This window comes from Rhipicephalus sanguineus, chromosome 10, assembly GCF_013339695.2.
Source record: "Rhipicephalus sanguineus isolate Rsan-2018 chromosome 10, BIME_Rsan_1.4, whole genome shotgun sequence".
In the NCBI taxonomy this organism is placed as follows: domain Eukaryota; kingdom Metazoa; phylum Arthropoda; class Arachnida; order Ixodida; family Ixodidae; genus Rhipicephalus; species Rhipicephalus sanguineus.
The window spans coordinates 22,756,319-22,769,604 of NC_051185.1; the positions used below are offsets into that span (position 1 = coordinate 22,756,319).

At 47.7% G+C, this 13,286-nt stretch overlaps 1 protein-coding gene across 1 annotated transcript in view; it reads left to right on the forward strand.

The window, feature by feature from the left end:
* The first annotated feature begins 984 nt into the window (after positions 1-984).
* Positions 985-13,286, forward strand: part of LOC119407238 (uncharacterized) — a 62,815-nt gene continuing 50,513 nt past the window's right edge. Inside the window, exons 1-2 of the mRNA XM_037674118.2 lie at positions 985-1,105; positions 7,847-8,237. Coding sequence (XP_037530046.1) covers positions 7,955-8,237 — 283 coding nt within the window. The 5' untranslated portion in view covers positions 985-1,105; positions 7,847-7,954. The remainder of the gene's footprint in view (positions 1,106-7,846; positions 8,238-13,286) is intronic.

The window sequence follows — 13,286 nt, forward strand, 5'->3', positions numbered from 1 at the left end:
ATAATACGCTTTCTTTCTCTTTCCCTGGCCAGCATTCAATGGCAGCAATGTATTTACATACGGTTAATGTGATCGTGTTTTCCTCTGAAATAGCGTACAATACGACTCCAGAAGTGGGCTTTTACTGATGTTTCTAAACACGTCGCTTCCAGTATACTTGATCAATGACCAAAGTACAACGTGTTACACGACCGCAGCCGTGCAGAATGTGCTACGCTGAACGATATAGCTCGACACCACTCGAACCTTTGGTATTGATTTCGTGACGGAATACGCGAACTTACGTACGTTCTTTTGTTAAGCTTGCTTCGGATAATACGATTTTTTCGGATGATACGTTTTTATTTCCCTGTTTACCGTGAAGATCGTATCAACTGCCTCATATTGTTGTTGTATTTTAACTTTGTCACGGCAATGTGTTTTTTTCCCTCTGAATTACGTGTTGTTTGATTAGTGTACTCTGTGTTTTCTGCCCTGTACCGCCATGTATAGAAGGAATATGGGACAGGGGCGTAGCCAAGGGGGGGGTTGGGGGGGTTCAAACCCCCCCCGAAATTTTTCAATTTTGCTTGTGTATATAGGCACGCACACATACAAACGCACGCACGAACATACATAAAGTATGGTTGAACCCCCCCCCCCCCCCGAAAAAAATTTCTGGCTACGCCCCTGATATGGGAGCTTCGTCAAGCTCCTTTCTAGCGGCTTTTACTCCCATATGCCTCAAACATGCATGTAAACTTGCTTGTTTGAAATAAATAAACTAAGCTAAGAACTAAGAAACTACATTCTACTGTACTTCATTTTTTACGGTTTTATGAATGCAGCTACCGTAAACACCCGTATAAATCCAGCACTTTTATAGGTAACCTGCCGTTTGAATGTCGGTGCTTTCCTTGAAGGAGCAGCAATTACTCACGTAGCCGACGTGGCGTTTCCATCCCTTTAATCATTGTTTCTTTTTTCCTTCCTGTTGCGCTTGCAGGCACCAGAAGCCAGCGACCGTGGTGACCGCGTCTACATCAATCCCGATATCTGGAGCGATTACCGTACTTCGCGAGGCTATAGGAGGCGCCCCTGAACCGAGACCACCGCCCGAGGGAATGTGAGTGGAAAACTTCCCGCGTCGTTCAAGCGTCAATGTACTAACTTTACGCACGAGGTACTTCACCACAAAAGTTGCCTTGGAGGACACGGCCAAAGGTTGGACCTGACTTCACCCTGTCGCCAAGGCAGCGAGACAGCTACACCGGATTCGTAGTGGCAACAAGAAGAGAATATCCCCGTTAGACTTTCAGTTAATGTTGTGAAAGTCATAACACGTTATTCAAAGGCAGAGGTGTATATCTTCTATTTTTCCAAGAATGAGCCAGGAGTCCATCTCATTCGGCTGGTTGGTGCATCGTTCAGACGGGACCAATCAGAGCTAGGCACCTGACGATGGTAGAACGACAAACAGGACGCTGGTGAGAACGACAAAAGCGCCTTCGCTGTCGTTCTAGCACCTAGGAAAAGGCGGGAAGGAGGGGGGAGAGTAATAATAAGTGGCTGTTTATTTGAATAAGCCTATACAAAAGGGGGAAGGGACGAGAAAAATTCGCTGGCCGCACTGTAACTGTCTACCTCGAGCGGCTGGCGCGCCTGAACGGCGGCCATCAGTGCGCATGGTTAAGGGAGGAGAAAAGAGAGAGTGTACAGGGGGGACTATTTAAATATGTACACAGATGGGTGTAATGAATATTTACATGTGTACACAGAAGGGCGTAATGCCTCGTAGTTCGCTTGGGATGTGACTTCCTCAAAAGAAATTGTCCCCGCAGCAACCCCTCTCTCTCCTCACCCCAAATTGGTCGAAACTGAAAAGAAGCAAGCTTCGGAATGGATGACAAAATGAAAATTAAGCGATGACGTGCTGCTCGACACGGCCTGCCTTTGGTCTCCGGCTTTCCGGGTGTGATGGTGGGAGGTATAGAGTTCTTGGTACGAAACATCAGCGGTCTTCGGCCGCCATTACCGTGAAAAACCTGTCCTGGCTAAATGCTGGCTATATCCAGGAAACCAGATGAAAAATGCCCGATTTCCTGGCTATATCTAGCACTTTAAGCGGTACCTGATTAAGGGTGAGTGAGGGGACAGGTCCGACTATGTAAAGGAATGGGGCGAGACTTTTCGCCCCCTTTAGATGATTAGAGGGGGCGAGCGACCCCCCCCCCCCCCCTCCCTCCCCACGTTGTGCGCATTCCCATGCACACACACACAAAGTGTAAGACTACGCCGCAGCCAAAGGGTGTCCAAGCGCATCGTTTCGTGGACCGAAGAAACCAATGACAATTTTTTCGCGGCGCTCGCTATAATACTCTTGGACAGTGAAGAAGCACAGCAGGCACTCTCAACCGTGACAACCGCGGTAGCCCTCAACCACGGTGTACCCTAAACTATCCATCGACTCAATAAGAATAGGAGTCGACGACGCCAGCATTCAAGGCAAACGCTTTTTCTCCGCGACAGTGGCACCCCGCCTTTTTCTTCTCCGTAATCAGCTGTGAAAAGCAGCTGTTGCTACAGCGTGAGGCCTCCAAATTCAGGCGCGAATCGGAGGTGGACAGCTACCAACTGCGTGTAGGAAAGGGAAAAAAAGTAGAAATAAGAGGTGGGAGGGGAGACATTGGAAGCACCGGGAAGCGTCTGCAGCGTCTCCAATAGCGGATTGACACTCGGTGGAGCGGAACGGTGTTGCGCTTGGCTCCACCGTTTCGAAAAGCCCCGCAATCATTGTGGTCGTCGTCTCGGCTCGTCACCCCGACCGATTCGGACACTGGGGTGTTGCTGTCGGTGGCGATCGCCCCGTACGTGGCTTCGCTCTTCTCTGAAAGCCGCTTCCGACACCTGTGTGGTGCAACGTCGAGTTACGGGGTATACAGCGGTCGCATCTGTGGGTGCGAGCTGTAGCCGACGACGATGCGGATGGCTTTGAAGACGCGGACAGAGATGAGACGAGACGCGGTTTCATCTCTGTTCGCGTCTTCAAAGCGTAACCACATCGTCGTCATGCAGAACCAAATAGCCCAACTCAGTGCGCTAACGAGCTTTAGCGTTTGTGGGTCATTAGGAGAACAAAACACCACTGACGTGAGACATTTCGAGAAGTTGACGGAAAGTGCTATACTAGTTAGAAGAGTACATTATAGTTCTATTTTTCAACTGCCCCGTTTGGGGAATTACATAAGGGGTAACCGTATCTAGTCGGTAATGGTTTCAATGAATGCCTTGAACGACGCATTGCTCGAGTTGCGCAAAGCACTGGCAGCAAGACAGTTCCATTCCTTTGCAGTCTGGACGAAGAAAGTTTGAATAGAGCAATGGTGCGAGCGGCAGTGGGATAAACGGTCTTTGAATGGCTATGAAGGCATGAAGCGAGGTGTACAGGCTGCAGATGTCAGTCTGATGAAGTAGTAAGGTGATAGAACTTACGAAAGAAAGGCATAATCTTCTTTAAAGACATTGCCCCAATTTTAGCTCGGAATCCTTTTTATGCTGACCCAAAAACTACTTATTAAAACCCAGTTCTCTTCTCACGGAATACTTCGAACTAAAAAAAAACATGGTAAGAATAAGACAGCTCCTGTTATCGGGAAGTACGCACAGGTTCTTCGACGGTGTGTGGGACAACACAACAACTGAACAGGGAGATCACGCCATACCCACATTGACACCGACGCGCGTTGCACGCAACACCGATCTGCCGAGCTCACAAAGCCTATTGGTCACCTACGAGGCGTCACTGGTACGGCCAGTGTGTTTTTCTCGCCGACAGACCGAAGCGGTGGCGGTGGTCGTCAAAGAAGAGAGGTAGCTAGCTCTTCACGGAAGCCGCCTTCGTCCATGCGGGGTGTTTTGCTCTGGTCACCCCTTTGGTCGCGTTGAAGCTTGGTCGAGCGAATAGTCCCGGAAGAAGCTATACTAGAGAGAGGCGTGCGCTTCAGGACGAAGAAGAAGAAGGAGGCAGTGGGTCATTGGTTGGGCGAGACGACAAGAAGACTGCAGCGAACACACACACACACACAAAAAAAAGAAAAGATGCCAACGGGACATTGAGTGTGCGGAGTTGTTCGCGCCTCCATCAAAAGACTGCTCTTCACACTGTGCCGGCGGGAGGGACTCTGTCTTTAAAGAGCCGCGCATCGGGTGAGGTCCTCGCGCTGTCGTCGTCTTCCTCGTCATTATTGCTATTGGAGTACGCATAACCTCGTGGGAAACGGGCGCGTTCGCATTCGGGAACTATAGCGGTATGCGTAGCGTGCGCTACTCCGTGGTCGTGTATACCACGGGCGCGGTTTCATTTTATTTTCCTTTATTCTTTTCGTGCCGTTCGTTCGCACGCCGTTAGAAGTGACCTTCAACACGTAGAACGCCGCAGTTTTAAAATGTATGCGCGGGCTCCAAAAATCGTCGTTGTAGGGTCGTATAGTGAACGGTATTGCAGTAGAGTTTGTCTTGTCACGTGCTTGGTGCGTCCCCCCTTCCGCGCCCGGCGACGGATGCAAATGAAATCTGAAGCACGCTACTTCACGCAAGTGTTTGGCCTCCATGAACCTGTAGATCATCTACAACCAGAGGCAAGGTGCTAAAGGCAAGGTGCGAGAACTCCTGTTTACTTCAATCTAGGTTACCGTCAGAGAAATCAACGAGACCAAAATTAATCCTTAGACCCTCATTACTACGGCGGGATTTGTAATCGTATAGTGCGTAAAAATCCTAGAAATAAATAATAATTAAAGCATGCACGAGCGGGTAATGTGAAACGCTCTAAAAGAGAGAGAGATTAGAGGAAGGCCGGGAGGTTAACCAGATATTAGCATCTGGAAACGCTCTAAAAAAACTAGTACCCTTCGAGGGGACCACTTGTCAGGCTACAACAATCGCCATCGATCTGGCTAACCTTTCCATGCGTTATCGCCGCGTGCCCGTGACTGCCAGCTCACGAACGGCTTGCGCATTATCACCGTGACGTAGCCTTCTTGATGAGACATGAAAATGGCGGTCGAAGAGTTCTCAAGAAATAATAACAGTTGTAGGGTTTTACGTCCGAACAACCACGATATGATTATGACAGACGCCGTATTGGAGGGGTCCGAAAATTTCGACCACCTCGCGTTCTCTGACGAGCGCCTAAATCCAAGCACACGGGCCTCTAGCATTTTGCTCCATCAAAAATGTGGCCGGGATTCGATCCCGCGACCTTCGGGTCAGCAGTAAAGAACCATAGCCACTAGACCACAGCGGCGTGTAGTTTCCATGAAATAAAACGCAAGAAACCCAGATCGCAATTACCGGTGCGGGACAAGAAAACAAAAGATGACTCCCAAAAAGGTGACAACTCTTCTTAGAGTGTTTCTGGTTCGCTACAGCAGCGAACGGCGCCGGACAAAACACGAGCGATCGGACAAGGGAGACCTAGACGACTGCCTCCCTTCTCTTGTTCCTCGTGCCATGGCGCTGTTTGCTTCTACGCGTGTATCGAAATAAACGTGACACTGTTTGCTGCTACGCGTACTTAGAAATAAACGTGACAAAGGGATATGGGAAACGCGAGTTCGCATTGCAGTTCGGTGGCAGTCGGTGCACTGTACGCACCGTTGCAACTGAGTCATTCGAAAACCTTCGTAGAATTGTTTTTCGCTCCGGCGCTGCTTGCCTCTCTATCGTCGCGTTTGGTGAGTCAGCGCGGGCGCTCAAGGGTGGAGAACCGAGATCACCGCCGCGATACACGGAGCTAGCAGAGATGACGAGCGTGCACCTGGTGTGTATAGGGAGACATGCAATAATGCACGGTGGCGCAGACCAAAAAAAAAAAAAAACCCGGCTTCGTGTACACAGGAGCGTGCGTGCCGACGTCGGGTTCGTGATCCCACCGACGAAGCGCGTACCCTGTCGCCAAGGCTTTCGGAAAGAACGCCACCGTAGGCAAAGAGCGCAGACAATGAAATGCATTTGAAATCAAAAACATTCACTCGAAAAATGATAGTTGCCTAGATGGCTTGACGTAATGGGTTATGGATTTATGACAGAAGGTAAGAAGGAAGGAAGCAGAAAAGCACCTGTCCGGTTGACTACCCTACGCTGGGGGAAAGAGGAGTGGAAAGATGAGAGAAAGAAAGGAGCAAGGGAAAGAAGGAAATTATCAATAAATGCACTGACGTGTACATGTGAGTTGCGACACTAGTCAAAGGCGTTCACACAGGCCCGTCGTCCTCAAAAAAGTTCAAAAGTTCCTTCACTGCTTTGTGTTAGACAGAACCAAATGACTCGAACAGACAATTAAGCCAGGAAAAGCACAGAGACCATTGACTGTTGTCTTTTTAACTATATTGTATTAATAATGACGTAAATTGAAATGAATTGAAGCGGGCAAAAAATCACCCGTTCATGGGGTGGGTTCACCCGTTGATCACCCGTTGATGGAAGGCTGTGGGTTCTGATCCCACCGACGGAAAGGAGGATTTTTCGTCCACTTCAATTAATTTCAGTTTACGTCATTATTAATACACTACAGTTAAAAAGGCAACAATTGAAGTCCCCTATGATTTCCTTGGCCTAATTGTCTCTGCGATTCAGTTGGTTGTGCCCAGGCCTGTTGCCAGGAATTTTCTTCGGGGGGGTGGGGGGGCACTTGCTGAAATCCTTGTCTATTTGAGAAAAACGCCTATTTTCATGATTAATTTTCGACAAAACACCATGTGTCATCAAAATTTCGGGGGGGACCCGGGCCCCCCTGCCCCCCCCCCTCCCCTGGCTACGGGCCTGGTTGTGCCTAACGTATAAACTAGCCTATCGAAAAAATTCCCTTCCTTCGTACGCTGCTTCGTGGGCCGACAGGCGATGGGGACGGTGCTCCAGCAGGACCTGCACGGAGAGCGGCCGGACCGATCATCCGAAACGTCGCAACGCGTTAGAAAGTGCTTGTATTTCTGAGTGTCTGACATAGCGTTAAATCAATACTAAAGAGAAAAATGATTTCAATTGTACCAGTAAATTACCCTTTCGCAATACCAAAAGCACCCCTCTTACCACGAGAAGACGCTCTGCAAGCTAGAAAATGAGCGCAAAAGAAAATACAGGGGCCGAAGGCGCTTCGAAACGCCTGCAACAACTCACCGTGACGACGCAGACATTCACGGTGTCTCCTGTGGGCTGCATAATTGTTCATCGGCGAAAATGAATTGTCTAAGTGAGCCAGATGCTTAACACCACAAAGTTTCGGGAAAATTTATTGAGCTATAATGTGGGCAAAATACGGAAAAGACAAGATTCCCTATGTTTGCATGTTGTTATCTTTAACTCTCCTTCCATATCCCTACATTTGCGGACTGTTATTAGTGCCTAACGTTCTATAACTGTCCTCTTCTATAAAAAAAAATCGTAGGCTATTATCTACGGTAGAATGTTCAAAACTATCCTGCCTTTTCATCTGAATTCGCAGGCTGTTATCTAGAATGAGACGTTCTTTTCCTCCATTTTCTCATACATTGGCATACTACCTTGGGTAGAACACCGCATAACGGTCGCATTCCTTTTTATATCCGAAGGTTTTAGAACTTAAAAGTTGAGCGCTCCCCAACTGTAATCACTTATTCCTTACTTCACCAGGACGCTACCTTCAGTGAGAAAGGGAAATAAAAAAAGGCAAGGACGTTAAACAGGCTGAGCCCTGTTGGCCTCCCTGCACTGTTATCTGTAGGCTGACTAGGCTAGTGCTATAGGGTATAACGTTTCTTGGCAGAAATTATATTGAGGCTTCAAGAAAAACACAAAATAAACTGTCCTCCTTTCTTCCCCATGTTCGCAGGCTGTTGTCTCCCGTCGGTCCTCCCCGCCTCCCCAGCTCGGCCAGCTCCTTCCCCACCGCCGACGCCGTCGTCCCGCCGTTGTCGTTACGGTCTCCGACGGCGCCGCCATGTCTCTGAGCTCCAAGAACACGGACGGCTCGCCGCGCAGCGGTGGCAGCTGGCAGCCGGGTCTCCCGCCGCGGGAATTCGTGCGCCGGGTGCCTCTGCCGCAGGTGGTGCGCATCGCCGAGCGCGTCCACTCACCCTCCAGCCTGGACCTGAGCCAGCCGCTGGTTCTCTATGGCGCCTACCGGTGCCGCAAGGTGCACGCGCGCTCCCTGGCGCCCGACGCGCGCAGCTCGGGCCTCAGCACTACGGGCCCACCGCTCGTCATACCGGACAGCTACGCCGGTAAGTGAGACACTATACGTATAACCGTGCAGGGTGGAACCTTGGACGATATTCTGGATAATAAGAGTCACCGGGTCCCTTCAGCTAACGCTAAGGAGATCACAGGTCAAAACCTACGCTCTGCGACATACTCTTAAATCACTTCAATCATTCTTGACTCACTTGGTTGACTTCAATATAAGTTGAGTCAGTTTTGATTCACTTTAATGAACATTGCTATACACTTAGGGCACTTGATTCACTCTTGATTCTTAGGTAAATTACTTCATTCATTTATGAATCACATTTAAATAACTTTATCTTCTCTTCACTCCATTTATTCCCTTCAATGTACATTGATTCGCTTTAAATTCACTCTGAATTCACATTCAATTCACTTTAATTTGTACTCCTAATCATCGGGTAACATTACACATGCACTTAGCGTCGCGATAATTTTCATAACCTTTCGTGTTCACGACGCCGCCGGAAAACGCCGGATATTTCATCAGATGAGTCGCATACGGCTTTCGCCGTCATATAAGGTAATAATCATACACAAGAAGCGGTAGGTTAGAGTAAACGGCGTCTCCCGCACATGAAGTGATCGGATGGTATTCTTCAGGCCCTAGGGAAACGTCTCCGCAAACGTGGCGAGCGAAAGACGCCGACACGTGCGGACGCCCGCTCTGCACGTGTCCAAGACGAGCTCCCGGAATCTGTGATCGCCTTCGGACTCACTGCTGTACTAGTAGCATACATGCAATTGGATTGGATTGGATAAACTTTTATTTGGTCCTCCAAAACACAAATCAATGTGTCGCGGGCCGCTCCGACGTGGGGACCGAGAGGCCGAGCCCCTCAGCCGCCTCGCGGGCTTGGTGGACAGCCCAGAGTTGTTCTGCCAAGGACGGGCTGCGGATTCCCGCCTCCCATCTGGCAGAGGTGATGTTAGGTAAATGAGCGAATTTGGTACACTGCCAGAGCATATGGTCTAGGGTAGCTATTTCCCCACAATATGGGCAGAGATTACTTGGGTATAGTTCAGGGTAAATAATGTTTAAGCATCTGAAGATATGTCAGCAAGCGAGATCTTTTTCGTGAGGACTCAGTGGGTAACTGTAGTGCCTGCATCGGGTAACTTAGCCGTACTAAAACTTCGAGCGCTGCAGAAATACCGTAATTTCCATGCCACATACAATAGATCTCCTCCCGTTCCTAAAAAAAAAAAACGCTTATTCTGCAGTACCTGTAGGGAGCATGGCTCGACGTCTATGGGCAATAGAACGGAGCTAATTAAATAATTCAAAACGTATATACACTAAGTGTAATGCCTTAAAAATAGATTAAAGCCAGTAATGCTTCTCAGAAAACCAACTGACGTATTTTAATGCGTCATAATAAAGTTCCAGTGATAGCTACGCATTTCATCAAAGAGTGCAGACTAATTAAAATATTGTTGTACTAATGTTACACCAAGCAAAATTTTCTTGTTTTTTTTTTTTTTTCAAGTTCACGCTCCAGGGGATCAAAATCACGAACATTTGTCCTCTGGTAGAACTGTTCGTGTACTAACAACTTTTCCGTAAAGCTTTCGCTGAAGAGTACAGAGCACCCTCTGGTGTTCACGAAGGCGGTATCCGAGTGCCTCGACATGCACATCAGCCCCCGAGTTAACTTACATAATTTCCTATTTCTTTTTTCGCAGATCAGACGTCATAACTGCCGCACTTAAAAGCCATGCGCGCTATCCCACCACAAATGCAATATAGTCCGCTCGCGCCGGGCCGTGATCGTTTTTTATTTATTTACGTATGAATAACATGGGAAGGTAGGCGACGTTAGAGCCGGTTATCCCATCATCATGATATTATTATTGAAAAAACAACACACATAAAAACAAGAACAAGAAAGAATATCATTTTTGAAACATTCCCGAAGTGCTTACGGCTTCCGTCGTGGAAAGCGTAAATGCTCCTGGTCGCAGGAATAGAATTCAGTTTATATTAACTTATACAAGCTGAGTTAAGTCGCGACAAAGCGAACACAGATTCAGAGTTAAAAGCTATCGCGCGCTTCACAAACTTCCACGAAAACACCGGCTGCATGTCGCTAACTGTTGACGTGCCAATGGAAATCTTTCTCTTTTTTTGTGTTTTAAATGCGAAGCATTTCTTAGCGTACCTCAGGCACTTTGGGCGTTTCCATCTACGTATCTATCTATCTATCTATCTATCTATCTATCTATCTATCTATCTAGCCGCCTACGTTTGGACGCTCTCCCGGTCGTCTCCATAGGTCGTAATATACCAAAATTTGCATAGCATAGGACGAGTGTATGGCGAACACGATTCACTGGTGATTACATGAATATCGCAGAACACCTGTCGCGTACGTCATGAAACCCTTTCCGTCAGTCACGTGCGGCACATACCCTCATACCAGAGTTCATGTTATGCGGGTATGTGCCACAGGTGTTAACAGAGTCTCAATCAACGCAGTAACCGCGAGCATACAAATTGACACAAAAGGAAAGTGATGATAATAATAATCATTGGGGATTTACGTCCCAAAACCACGATATCATGAGAGAGGCCGTAGTGAAGGGTTCCGGAAATTTCGGCCATCCGGTGTTCAAAAACGTGCACTGACATCGCACAGCACACGGGCCTCTAGCATTTCGCCTCCATCGAAATGCGACTGTCGCGGCCGGGATCGAACCCGCGACCTTCATGTCAGCAGCCGAGCACCGTAACCACTACACCACAGCGGCCGACGCAAGAAAAGTTAGGAAGCTGAAGGCAGAGCACGCCTGGAAGACGCTGGGCTACCATCCACTCGTCCACAATGTCGACCACGTGGGTTATGCAAAAACTGGGGTCAATGCTTCCTACAATAACACTGCCGAGAGGAGGATGTCCCTCATTATTACCGATGACTTCAGCATTGATTTATCAATACCCAACAACGCCTGGTTCTTCGACGGCATGAAAGACAGCTTGGATGTGGACAGGCCATCACAAGATCTCGGTGCGATGTCCAGGACAGAAGGCATCATAGATCGTTTCTTCGTAAAAGAAATCCGCGGTTTCTACCAGCCCTATTATACCTGGCACTTCACTACGCTTAGAGCGTTCGTAGCCGCAATGACGAACGGACACGATGCAAGTCCTGTCCAGCTGCTGGTGTTCACAGATCACGGTGATGATGACCTTACTCAAGAACTGCCAAGAACCCCTTCCACACAGGCGCACGGTTTCGTGAAACGTGCGTGCGTTCTACGTCATAACGGATAAGTATAGGCATAATAACTGTAACGCAACTCTAACTGCAACTGTGACTGTAACGAACGCGCAGTGAGCGTGCGCGTGCCACTCGGCTGCGTATATATCTAGGGAAACTTTTTTGAATAAAGCTTAGTAGCGAGTAGTGCCGGTCCTGTGCATCTGCATTCCTTCATTGTCCTATTCGAATTTGCGCTATTGACGAATATAAGCACTACATATCAGTTTACTGCGTTTGGTGTTGGTAACTCCTATGTTGCAGTTGGCATCGTTAAGCAACTGTAAACAACTAATTACATAATACATGTGCGACTCTTCAAAATATTTGTGTGCGTATACCATTTACACATTTCTCTAGCGTCATTCCGCAACGTTGCGCTCAACGTGAACTATTGCGACACAGTCACCTTCCTGCGCATGCTTCGCATAACATCGATTCCCACGGTACGTGGGATCTGCCGAATTTTTTTTTTGTATACAAATAGTTTTCAAATTCCTTCATGTGTAAGTAACACTGCTTCTCAAACATCGTCGCAATGGCACGAACCATAACTCGACTACCCTCTCATTTTCTTGTTTACTTTAATTCCTACGCGTTCCGATATACCACTTGACGACAGAAAAAAAAAATACAGAAACAGTTATCCTAGCTCAATGCAGAATGCTATCGAGCAAACATATCTAATATCGTGTTGATGGATAGCCGGCTCTAACGTAGCCCTATGTTTTTTGTTGTTTTTTTTTCATAAATAAATAAATAAAATAACACATATCTCGTCACTTAACCACATCTACCCAGTCCGTCCGGATTCTTCCATCGATCGCATTCCTTTCTTTCTTCCTTTATTTTTTGTCAGTACGCACCGGCCGAGTGCGGTTGCGATGTCGTTACCTCCTAAGAAACATACCTATTGGCGCGCCAACCAGGAGGCAAGGGGTTCGGCTTCCCAGAAAACAAAGAAAGAAAGAAAATCGCGCTCGCAAATTCAAGCCAGCACCTCAAGCGTGAAGCAATTCCTCGCAAGCCTCCCCCCCCCCCCCTTTTTTTTTTCCTTCAAGGCGAGAATTCAGAGTGGTTAATCATTCACATTCGAGGGCTGCGCGTTCTCTCTCTCTCTACTCTCTCTCTCTCTCCCCCCTATCTCTTTCGCGGAGACATACTCGAAACCGTGAATCACGTCTCGGCTATACGTCTACCTTGTGAACTTTGCTTTAATCTTCGCAATTCCTCTTCTGCATAGTACTGCTTTTTCTTCTTGCTCACTTTTTGTTTTACTTCTTTTTTCTCGCGTGCGAGCGCATTTGTCTTTAACGTCACTTTTATTCGTGCCAGGCGCACCCATAATGCACCCTGCATTTCGAATCACATTTTTAAGTTCCTGTTCACGTTTTCTTTTTTTTTTTTCACTACTCGGATCGTTGCGAGCGATACGAATTGCAAAATAAACTCGAGATTTATTCCGAGCGCATCGCGAGCTACCGCGAAGCCGCAATCTGTCGTCGAGAAAATATGCGAAGCATGACGGAAGCTGGGTACCCGCTCACAATGTATGGGAACGCGATTAATATCGCTATCGCCGCTTTCCGTTTCTTTTCTTTTTTTTACGCAGTCTATAAGAGTAGTCTATACCAATTTTTTGTAGGCTGTTCATTTTCGTTCGTTGAGACTTGGTGTTTAATCTATAAAGCATCTATGGATTGTCATGTAGACTGCTTTCTAAAGATGCATAAGCGCTCACAACGTAAGGTAATGCGTTTCGTTTGGTACCTTCGCTTTCCGCTTTTT